This window comes from Centrocercus urophasianus, unplaced genomic scaffold (assembly GCF_019232065.1).
Source record: "Centrocercus urophasianus isolate 14NV4802_14NV808 unplaced genomic scaffold, USGS_Curo_1.0 seq_22, whole genome shotgun sequence".
Taxonomy (NCBI): Eukaryota; Metazoa; Chordata; class Aves; order Galliformes; family Phasianidae; genus Centrocercus; species Centrocercus urophasianus.
The window spans coordinates 355673-367692 of record NW_024884778.1 but is presented as its reverse complement, the minus strand read 5'-3'; the positions used below and the strand labels follow the sequence as shown (position 1 = coordinate 367692).

General features: G+C 42.7%; 1 protein-coding gene across 2 annotated transcripts in view; it reads left to right on the top strand.

Moving 5' to 3' along the window:
- The window catches only part of IFT122 (intraflagellar transport 122), a 29910-nt gene that overhangs the window by 11846 nt on the left and 6044 nt on the right, over positions 1 to 12020 (top strand). For both annotated transcript variants that reach the window (XM_042823564.1, XM_042823563.1), the window contains exons 15-22: positions 195 to 335; positions 2018 to 2071; positions 4077 to 4238; positions 6875 to 7041; positions 7902 to 8073; positions 9187 to 9289; positions 10732 to 10872; positions 11844 to 11941. In XM_042823564.1, the coding sequence (XP_042679498.1) occupies positions 195 to 335; positions 2018 to 2071; positions 4077 to 4238; positions 6875 to 7041; positions 7902 to 8073; positions 9187 to 9289; positions 10732 to 10872; positions 11844 to 11941 (1038 nt within the window). The remainder of the gene's footprint in view (positions 1 to 194; positions 336 to 2017; positions 2072 to 4076; positions 4239 to 6874; positions 7042 to 7901; positions 8074 to 9186; positions 9290 to 10731; positions 10873 to 11843; positions 11942 to 12020) is intronic.

Here is a 12020-nt window from a genome sequence, read left to right as displayed (position 1 = left end):
TAATTAACCAAACTGGTCTGAAGATGCAATGGTAATTGCCCCAGAGTGTTGTTGTGTGTGTTGTACAAAAACATGTTTGTTCTCTGGGCAGTTTGTACCAATTGCAATTGGAAAGTAATTTTTTCTCGCTGTATCCAGAGAATTGCACTAAGTATTATGCTTTCTAACACATATTTTCTGATGGAAATCCTCAGTCTGCACCCATGTATCAATATCTGGAACGGAAAATGTTTAAGGAAGCGTATCAGATCGCGTGTTTGGGAGTAACTGATGCTGACTGGAGAGAACTGGCCATGGAAGCCTTGGAAGGGCTGGAGTTTGAAACGGCTAAAAAGGTAAAGCAGGCAGTAATTGCTGGGCAGTAATTGCTGGGCAGTAATTGCTGGGCAGTAATTGCTGGTAGTGATTGCTGGTAGTGATTGCTGGTAGTGATTGCTGGTAGTGAGCAGTGTCTCTGAGTTGCTCTCTTAGGTGCGTATGAAACTCTCGCTCAGCGATGCACACAACGAGGTCTTGAGATGCCATTTTAAAAAAGGAATCTGATTTCTGTTTCTAGGTAAATACCCTGTTCTAAATCAGAGCGTTTAATATGAGGAAGAGGTTTCTTTCATCTGCTGAAAAACGAGTTGGGAATTTGAGGAAGCGGGGTGTTGAGCGGTGCTGCTCACCACCAGGTGGCAGCTAAGAATTTCTGAGCTGAATTTCCCCCTCCCCTTCCCTGGTGCTACAAGTCTGCCCTCTTTGTTTTTCCCCCCCACTAAGTGTGGAAGATAACCTTAGCTTCAGTGTGTAGATCTCGTACTGACTGTTAGCTGTGCGTTAGCTTTCTTTGAAGGCAGCAGTGGTGACGCGTTGTCTTTTTCATCACCTTCTACCTGGAGCCCCTTGTTTTTAAGGGCAGACTATAGGTGTGCATATACTGAAGAACACATTTTTCTCTGGTTTAAAATACTTCCCCATTTTCTTTCAGCATCTTTTCTCAAATAAGAGGGGATAAACTGAGTTCAATGTCATAAATATTGTATGAAAGACAAAACATTCTAAAAATAGTCAGGGAATGGCCTGTAATGATAGGCATCTTTTAATAACATCAATTTTTTTAGGATGTGACATGCCTTATTTTTCTTTTTTCCAAAGTGGAGGCAAGGAAACTGGCAATAATTTCAGTTTCATAGATCATTTTATGCAAATAGATGTTCTTAAAAAGAAGTTTTTAGTGCCTCCTTGGAATTTTAAAGCAGTGCCCTCTTAGAATTAGAGCGGATTAATATGAACAAAAGCAGCTTCTTAACATTAAAGGCTCTCACAGTTTCTAGTCCGATCTGGTGTAAGCAGAATATTCTATGCCCTCTTAAGCACAAATTTGGTTAGGAGTCTAAACCACGTGGTTTGAGGAGTTCAATTTCCATTTTTTGATGCCTGACAGGAATAAGTGCTAAGCTGCTGTAACTCGCACGTGACTTTGCCGCTGGGACTTTGGCTGCACATTCATCTCCATTTGCAAAAGACATTACACCGCCTCACTGTATCACCTTTTGATTTGCTTTCTTCTCCATGGGCTGCTTCTAGACTGAATTTTCAGAATGGTATAAAAACTAGAATCACACACAGCCTGCTTCAGCAGTCTGCTCAGTTCTGTGCTACGCCTTGTAGCAGTCTCTGTAGATTTGTGCACGTCGTGCCTCACATTGATTAGGAAAGCTGTATAATGGCCAGAATAGCACTGTTAGTGCTGTTAGAGGCATTTTGCTTTTCTTGAAGGACCGACATGTGTTCGTGGTGGTGCCCAGCAGTGCTGTTTGGTTTTGGTGATCAGCTGCTTGGGTCGGACCCTTGTCTTTATTGTAACGCCTGAGGGGCCCTGGTTGCAGTAAGAGCCCATCAGGTTAGGGACTGCACCAACACAAAAACCAGCAGATTTCTGTCTGTCCTGCTTGTGTGAAAACAGCTTCATGTATGTGTTGATTTCCTGGCTTTCCAATTTAGTTAATTCCTTTTCTTCTTTTTCTTTTCATAGGCGTTTACCAGAATACGAGACCTTAGATATTTAGAGTTGATCAGCAGCATTGAGGTAAGGGAATATTAGGGGTAGTGTGAGAAGATGCATTGTGCTGAAAGAAGTACTCTCTGTTCTGCAGACGTCTGTTCTGTTAGTGCTGCTGACTGCTGGCTGTGTTTGGATGAGGAGTTCCAGTGAGCAGGAGCCTGAGCTCTGGTCGCATAGCTGCAGCTTACTGCAGGACCTGCAGATGTGGGGCACTGGGTGGTGGGAGAACTTAAAAACTTTCAAGAAAACTAGAAAATCATTCAATATTCAATTAATAATTGGTAGAATGCTACTGTGCTAATGGAGTTTTGTATGGAATACTTCATAAACATGAGTTAATTAAGCTCTTCCTTACCCCCTGGAGGTAGGTAATTACTATTATCTCCTCCTTGCAGAGCCAGAAACAGGCCCAGAGAAATAAAATGACAACCTCAAGGTCTCATGACAAGTCTGTGACAACTGGGAATAGAATTTAGGATCCCTTACTTCTGTGCTCTGCTCTAATCGGGACTCCTCACTCTCTTCACACTTCTTGATAGAATTCCACTAGACAATAGCGATCTGTCATGAGCGCATTGAAGGACGTGCCATCACTTCTTGTCCTTTTGCAAAGACCACTTGATGATGGCTCAAGATCTACGTTGGGATATTATAAAGAGAATTCCTCTTTCTGTTGGTAATTAGATTTACACCTTCTCTGAAGAATCCATTCCTCACCTTCCATTTTTGCAGAGCTGTCCTGGTTCTGTCAGAATGCCAGCCCCCTGCTGACTGCAGTGAACTTCTCTTGGGGTCAAACGTGGGGCAGAGTTCTGTTAGGGATGCCCCTGGCTCCCTTTTTTTTTTCTTCCTGGTAGTAAAGTTCCTTTTCTACACATGCTTCTCCAGATCTGCATCAGATGAGAATGTGGTGGAACTATCATGTTATCGTCTGTTTAATTAAGGTTCTTGTAGACTTGAAAATACGTCTTCTGAAGAGAGAGTTCTCCATCACTGCCTACTCTTGCTTGTCAGATATTGGATTGCCTTTAGAGCTTCTAAGGGTGTAACTAAGTGGCAGTTCTGGTTTTCTCTCAGTAATGACGTATTTCTTTCTAAGGGATGACAGTAGGAAACCTCGCTGCCAGGCCTCCATACCTGACAAAATTCTGTGAACTCATTCAAAAATGGAGTAGCGATCGCTCTGAAAATATTTTCACAAAGTTTTTGAAGGGAACCTTTCAACAGCAGCCCAGCCGTTAGGTGTGACCAGAAGCTGCGACGGCTGAGTCTCTTGGCAGCAGAGAACTGAGTTTGCATAGATGTGGAATGCTTTTGCCTCTTCAGTGCAGTTTCCTTCAAATTTAGTTCATAGCTATTTATTTTCATATAGAATGGTCTGCTAAGGATAATACCTTCTTACAAAGGAGAACAGTAATGCGTTTCTACAACAGAGGGTAGAGCAAACACACGTGTGTGTGGCATTGCTCCGGTCCGATCCACGCCAAGGGTTTTGGTGTGCAGTGCAGTGCTGACTGCGCCCCCAGCCACGAGCTGCTGCGGGTGGAGATGTGGTGCTGGCACTAATTCTGATTCAGAGGCACGTTAATGTACTCTGAATGTTTGTTGCTAGCAATTGTTTTCATGTTTGTTTTGCTCCCCACCTGCACATACTATTAATTCAGCCGAATTGTGTGCTAGTGAGTCTCTGTAAGAGAAAATAAGGAACCTATCAGGAGCCTTTTTTTTTTTAATATCACAGTATAATGATAGTGTGTGTTCATTTTTTTGTATGAAATCGAGAGCAATGATTTTTCATCAGTTTGGTTTGTATTGTGACACTTGATTTTGCTCTTCCTGATTTTAATTAGAAGATTTAATCCTTTAATTATAAATTCACTAAAATGTGGGAGAAGCCTCATTACCATACCCTGCTGCAGGTTTTAGTAACAGCTCAGCTCGGAGCTGGGGATTCAGCTCTGATGGCCATTTCTCACTGCTCATCTGGAATATGTCCTCCCCTCTTTTTTTTTAATCTTTTTCTCCCCAGGAGCGGAAGAAGCACGGGGAGAACCTCACGGAGTTGTTCCTGGCAGATGTTTATGCCTACCAAGGAAAGTTCCATGAGGCAGCAAAACTGTACAAAAAGAGTGGGCATGAAAGCCTAGCTCTGGACATGTACTCGGACTTGCGCATGTTTGACTACGCCAAGGTAACAGTTTGCAACTGAATATTACATGCAGAAATACTGCTGTACCTGCAAGTGTCTTGAAAGCGTGATCCTATAAAAAGACAGGATGAAAAGCTGGTTTGGAATTCCAGCTTAATTGTCTGAAGTTCATTTGGCTCATCTGTGGGCAAAACACAGACCTTTCATGCCACGTGCATTGGTAACAGTTTTCTGCAGAGTCCATTGCTGAGGCAGCAGCTGTGTTTTGTGTAACTCGTGGCTTTTCAGTGAGTTTTCCTAAGCTAATTTTTCTGTTTCCATGACAGTTTCTTTCCCATCGTCTTACAGAAGAGTCCCTTTTTTGTCTCCTGAAGTGGAAGTGAATACACCAGGTGTTTGATTCACTTCTGTACTATAACAAAAGTATTTTCCTTTCATATTTGAATTTAAACAAGTGTTTGAGTTCTATATGAATGTATTTGCCACAGTACCTAACATATTCACCCGGTATATTAGAGAACTTGCTTCTGAAGATTCAGTCTGTCTTTGCATTTTTCTGCTCTCACGAAGAAATAAATTGAATACTGTTGTTACATGCAGTGCTTTTATATGGTGATAAGAAAGTGTCATTTAGCTTTCAGGTCTTCCACGGCATTTTCTGGTGAGGAGCCCTGGGGCTGCATAAGCGCTCAGTGCTGTTTGTCACTTGTCAGAGCCTCACTCTGCCCAGTGCACACAAGGACTTTACCATGACATGCGTATAAACTGTTCTAGCATAGATCCCATGAGCAGTGCTGCAGAGATCTTTTTTTTCCAAGAGTTTCCTGTGTAAATTTTGCTAATATAAGACTGACTTTCACTATTTTTGGCTAAGGAGTCCTTGTCAGCTTCAGTGTTTTGGCTCCTCTTAAACATACAGTAATTCAGGGATGAAACTTTTCCCACAAATCTTCATAAGAATCTTTTAATTCTTGGCAGTGGTTGTGTCTATCTTCAGTAGACAGCAAAAGATCTTGTACCTCCTGTCCTTGAGAGTAACTGTGCAGAGGAAATTGAAGATGTTGATTACCATGCGAGGGAAGCTTCTTGTGCAGGGATGCAGGGGACATGGAAGAACATGGGAACCTCCCATGCTTGCCAGGAATTTTTTGCAAGGAAAGATAGATGTGTGTGGAGTGGAGGGAAGTGGGGGTCAATGCTGCCAAAATTAAGCAAAGGAACCCCTTCAGAGTCTGATTTGTTGTGCCTGAGGTCGGCCTTGATCAGTTCCACCTAGAGAGCCCAGAGTGGAGGCAGAGGTCAGGAAGCCTTTTGGTGCATAGGTTGGTCACAGGCTCATTATCACACACCAGAAACTCACAGGGAACCTCTTTATACTCCACAAAGATGAACTTCTGACGTCAAACTTAGTTTTAGGACATAAGCTGGAAATCAGGCTTTGTCACAAATTGTTTGGCTTGATTCTTTGGCTTCAGCTTTTGTATTCAAAGATGATCCCTCCACCTGTGTAGTTATTCACCTGAATCACAGCCGTGCTGCAGGAGCTACTGCTAGAAATGAATCCTGCGTGGAGCTCATTTGAGAGCTGACATTTGGTTGTAGTTCTGTGCCTGGTGACTGGCAGCGTCTGGGAAAGTGGAGAATAATGGTAGTGGAACTGTGCTGTCAGTGTGGTTTCTGAGATGTTTTTAATTTATTTTCTTAAATCTCAATCAGAATCTAATAGAAACATTGAGGATAAGATATTTTTCTTCTCACCTTTCCATTCTGCCGCTGTTCTAATTTTTCAGTTGGTAAAAAAGCTGTTTTAAAGGATGGTAGCCTGTTTCTTAACAGCCAAATCTGCCCTTAGTTGAGCTTCCAATTTTGAAGTGCATTTTTTTTTTTCCTGCTGTGTGACACGTGGGGAGAAGCTGAACTATTAACAGTACTTCCAAAATGGCCATCTTCACAGCATCCAGAGCCACGGTCTGCATCACTGTGCAGAATTCCAAGCTCAGAGTCACTCTTCTGAGCATCTGTCATTTCTCCTTACAAAGTGACCTGTTTGACATACTGTAATATAGTTATCAAGGGTACTTGAAGGGAATGGGATTTTGTCCTTTATTGATTTGTAACTGGATGGCTGTGCTGATGCTTATGTGATTAGGTAGACTAATAGGTGTGCTGTTCTTACCTAAGCACAGAGTTGGGTCATCTTTGAGAACAAAACAAACAGCACCTTCTTGACGTGCAGAAGACACCTGGCATTGCTACATTACCAGTTTTCAGAGCAGCACTGTTTTGTTTTAGAAAGGTGTGTACCTGGGTGTCTTGCAGAAGTCGTGGCTGTACCCACTTACACAGGAGCACCAGACAGATGCCTCCCTGCCTGATTTACTGGAAAGCTGCTGATTATCTCAGAGCCATCTGTGCCATCCATCTCCTGGCCTTTCCAGAACCTCCCACTTTTATTTTAATTAACTATGTAGATGGGAATGTACCACTGTTACCTACCCAGCACTGGCCTGACGATCAGCTGCCGAAGGCTGCGGGTTTCTGTTGCACGTGTGCACCATGTCTTTCCTTAGGAAGCATAATGATATTCATCAGAAAAACCCTTATGTGTTTTAGAATGAAATGTAAAGATGTCCGTGACCAGAAAGTAATGCAAACATTTTTGTATTGTGCTATTTCAGGATTTTCTCCGATCCGGAGACCCCAAAGACACAAAGATGCTTATAAAAAAACAAGCAGATTGGGCCAAGAACATTAATGAGCCAAAAGCAGCTGTGGAGATGTACCTTTCTGCAGGCGAGCACATGAAGGCCATAGAGATCAGTGGGGACCACGGCTGGGTCGATATGTGGGTTGCAGCTTCATCTCAATATACTAGAATCTTGCAGTTCAGTGTAATTGAATTCTGCGTAACTTTTCCAGTAGACAAAACCTGTTTGATGTGCACCTTTGTTTATATCAAGTAGAGCATAAGCTCTATTTGAAGCACACCTACAATTTAAAATGTTTTTGAAATTGCATATGTTTAGGGTGTGGAGACATTACAACAGTGAAATATGAATGGGTTAATCTCTATTATGAGACTGTCTTCTGAAATATGCATGCCTTAAGGTTTTCACAGCAATCATCACAGCAGTGCTTGTGTGTGGTAGCCCATTTCTGTTGCTTTAAACTGCACGAGATAACAAACTAGCGGGTAGGGAAGACAACTGGAGTGCAGGATTGCAGGAAGTAAATTCTTAGGCTACACAGGTCCTAGTCAAATTCTCCTTGATTTACAGCAGTTCCTGCTTTGGGTCTTCTGCTGAGTCGAAATAAGAGCTTGGGCAGGTGACTCAGCATTCCCTTGCCTCGTTTTTCCTGGGTGGCAAGTGGAGTAATGTTTGTGATGGCTCTTTTTTTAGGTCAGGGTTAGGGAAGCGTGTCCTGTGCAACTTAGTCATGTGGGATCCGCTGCTTCCGCTGGAGATGGTTTGCTGCAGTGTGGAATTGCACCTATGAGTAGGGATTGCAGAAACAGCTCTCGAGTTTGTAAAAGAAAAAACTAATGTTGAATGTTTGCTGACCACTGTTTCAACAGCGTGTTGCTGGTACTTCTACTATGGTATTAAAAAATCCCTGATTGAAAGCGAGGTCATTACAATGTTAAGCAAAAGGTAAAGTGGTAGGGCTGAACCTGAAACACACAGCTTTTTTTGCTGCATCTAGGTTAATAGAAATTGCTCGGAAACTGGATAAAGCTGAGCGTGAGCCTCTGTCAAAATGTGCCTTCTATTTTAAGAAGCTCAATAACCCCGGCTATGCAGCAGAAACCTACATGAAGGTTGGTGACCTGAAAGCGTTGGTCTCTCTCCACGTGGAGACGCACCGCTGGGAAGAGGTAAGCACGCCTTCTGTTCCTGTGCTTAAAGCTGCTGCTGTTGGCCCTGGCTGCAGGAGGGGCAAAGGGCACTGCTTTGTCCACTGCAGTGAAGGGAGAGACAGGAGGAGGCAGCTTCTGCAGACTGTGCTTCAGAGTGCAGAGTTAATTTTGTAGTATTGTTTCCTTGTTCTCTGAGCGTTCAATGGGTGGCTTTGTTTTGTTTGTTTTGCTCGGTGGGTTTTCTTTCTTTTCTCAAGTGTTGAAGCTGTGTTCCCTGGCCTTGCTTCCCAGCACTCTGTTTTGCCTCCCTGTGGGTAGCTGCCCATTTCCTATGCAAATCCACAGAATGCTTCTCACCTGTGAGAAGGAAGGAATAGTAATTGTATTGAGGGAAGTTCTGCATTGGCGTATTGTTCCGACTTGGGTGTGTGTGAGTGAGCATCTCACAGGTGTAATGTAGACCTGGTGAATATCTGCTCTGTTGCTGGGACACCACTTCATGAACTGGATTTACTGTGGGGTGAAGTTGTGCAGACTCCTCTGGGATTTCCTTGGAAACGTAAGCCTGTCACTACGCATACCTCAAAGTTGGGGTCGCTGTTAATTCTGCTCTTATTTCTTCAAATTGAGGTTTGGTAGGTATGGCTTCTTAAGGAAGGATTTTCACAGTGCTTCTAGAGCTGACAACCCGTTTGCCCCCTGGATTGTATGGGTGCTTTGGAAAACTGCAGGCTTGGTCCTTTATTGACCCGTTAGGGAGTGCGGGAAGCAAATCTAAACTGCATTTATAGAGCTGCTCCAGTCTCCTCAGAATATATATTCAGTACAAATGGAAACATTTTTGTCTTCTGCTGTGAGCTCTGCCACATTCCCTCAGTATGCACACATTCGAGATTCAGTAGTCTGTAACCCACACTGTTACCACGCATAGCTTTCCTTTTGCCGTTGGTTGTTTTTTGTTTTAAAATACATTGGTTTCATACTGGAGAAAAGGTGGATTACAGTCTTTATTCTGTGTATTTTTATAGTGAATTTACTTAGAGCTGAAGGATTGATTTTATGAAATATTTTAAGCCCTTTAATTGTTTAAACCATGCAGTATTCTAAAATTGACTTTGTTATGTGCTTCAGGCATTTGCTTTGAGTGAAAAGCATCCTGAATTCAAAGATGAGGTCTATGTCCCTTATGCTCAGTGGCTAGCAGAGAATGATAGATTTGAAGAAGCCCAAAAAGGTAAGACTTCCTGATGGAGTACTCAAAATGTCCTCTGTACTTTTCCTATGCAGAATATGCTGTCTTTGCCCTGGAGAATTTTTTATCTGTGGTTTCAAAAACAAGTGCAATCAATACCTTCACACCTGTCTTCAAAATAAAGTAGCTGGTGGTCTCCTTTTTTAACTGCAAAGGTGATGGACCTATTAGAAATGATGGCATGCAAATACAGGTTTTCAATGTCATTACATAATTGAGCATGGCTTTGGCTTAAAAATGGAACTGTGTTTTGTTAATGCTTTTATCCCACAACCTCACAAACCGGAGTGGAAATAACAAATTTTCCTTATATCTAGGTAACATTCGCTTTGTACAAGTAACATTTTCAGTTTTCATGGATGTTGTTAGGCTTATAAAATTACTTAAAGAGAACTGTCAAGCTTCTACTATGTGGACAGGCTTTAGAATTTTACTTGTAAGCTGTGCCAGGGATAAGGAGAGGTTGAAGCAAGCTCCATATGGAGCCAGTGTGTTTTCAGTAGTTGCTTTACTCAGGTGCAGCTCCTTGTGCCTTTTGCATCTGCTGTTTCCAGAGCCAGCTGGGCTCTAAGGGTGTAACTGCATCTGCTTACAGGGCCAAGGTAGCGAGATGCCAGCCGTGAGCTGCCTGCACGCAGAGCTGGGCTGCGTGTCTGAGCCTTTGGCAGCTGAGCGCTTCGCACACACATCGGTGGCTGCTCGCTGTTGCTCCCAGCGTGTTGCACACAGCGCCGTGCTGTCGTGTCCTGGCTGACACAAATGCCACGAGGTTGGGCGAGCAGCAGATCTCTGCGTGGGGATGTGAGAAAGGGTTTTGTCGGAACTGGCTGAAGTCAAGAGGCAGTTGTGTTATCTTTATTTGTTCCTTTATTGCCCTGTATGAAGGCAGTGTTTGCCAAGTGCGTTTATACCAAGTGAGAAGTCTGAATCTAACTTTATACCAGCTTCTGAGGTTCGCTGAGAGAAGCTGTTAATGAGTGCTAGAAGGGTATAATAAATAGTATGATCTTCTAAAACATTCGGCGTCACTGACTAGAACTAATTTTAACTTTGTGTAGTTTCAAATGCGGCTGTGATCTGCAGTGTTTAGAGATTGCAATTGCTTGTATACAGATCTAGTGATTGTTGTGCTTTTACTCTTTTCTATATTAAAAAAGAACAACAAAAACACCTGAGGTGTACAAAATATAGCAGCTCAGGAGCCCCCAGGACAGTGCAAAAGGCACAGAACGCCTACGGCTGCATCTCATGTTCCATTAGCGTTGCTGCTTTCAAGTAGAAAAACACCAGTGTATAATCCCCCTCATCCTGCCCTGAATAGATGATTTGATATTGGCTGAATAGACCGCTCTTAATTTAAAAACATTAATTTCAGCTAATTGATATAATCACACTGTAAAATCCTCTTTGTTTTGTCTTTGTAGCATTCCACAAGGCTGGCAGGCAGAGAGAAGCTGTGAGAGTGCTGGAGCAGCTAACGCACAATGCTGTGGTTGAAAGCCGATTTAACGACGCAGCCTATTATTATTGGATGCTTTCCATGCAGTGTTTAGATATAGCCCAAGGTAAGTAACTGAAAGGCTTTTATTTCTACCTTCTTGTGCATGTAGACAGACAATTGCCGAATTGTGATAGCATTGCTGCAGCTCCTTCACTGTTCTTTTTCTTTTATGCTGTGCATAGTTTTGGCTTGTGCTATTTTAGTAGTCTCCTGGTTTTCCCATGCACTTATGTAAAACAGATGAGCAAAACAACAACATCGGCATGTGTAGGCCTTGTTTTGAAATCTGGCTGGAATCAAAATAGTGCCTCCTGGGAGCCTGTGCCCTTGTGTAGCTTCCCTCAACGCACTGCAGCCAGAGAAGTGATTGGAGAGTCCAAGTACTGGTAACTGAAAGGTGGTTCTGGAGCATAAGATCTGCCCAGTACCTGACTGTAGGTAGGGGAGATGCTTTACGGATTGTTTCTGCCAACAAATACAAATCTGGTTGTTCATGAGCTATCATCTTGTGTTCTGAAAGAAGTCTGTATTTCTCTGGGAGAGAGGCAGAGTTGTGCTTAGAAGAACCATCTTGGTAATGAATACAAGGTTGGTAGTACTGCGTTTTGCTCAGTGCCTTTTTATTAGAGTGCTGATATGTTGCCTCTCAGGTATTGTGTGGAGATGCAAATTGTTCCAATTTTTTTAGTAGTGTATTTAATATCTGTGAAACGTTTCAAAACTCATTTTATTTGTAAATTCTGAAGGTATGAATAAGCTTTCCAGTGATGCACGGCTGCTCTTTTCTCCCTTTACCTAACATGTAGCCTCTAGCTGTGTTAAAGTCATTGCTACTTGTATTTCAGCGTGCTCTTTGTTTGGAGTAGAAACTTGCTCCCAAAAATAGCAAGTCTGTATAACTTGTGTTTTGCATAGGTAGATGGGAGACACTTGGACTGGTGTGCATTTCTTTTGGGAGTATCATAATACGCTGCTTTCTTCTCACTGAGTCTCAAAGGTTTACCTGGGGCTGATTTCTAATGCTTTCCCCCCCAGAGAATGAAGATCAGAAGACTGAAATGTTGCAGAAGTTTCATCACTTCCAGCGATTGGCCGAAGTGTACCACGTCTATCACTATATTCAAAGATATACTGTAAGATATGTATTTTAGAAGTTGTGCGTGTGTGATGCCTGAATGGTTTTCTTTCAGAAGTCCAGAGATAAGCAAACAT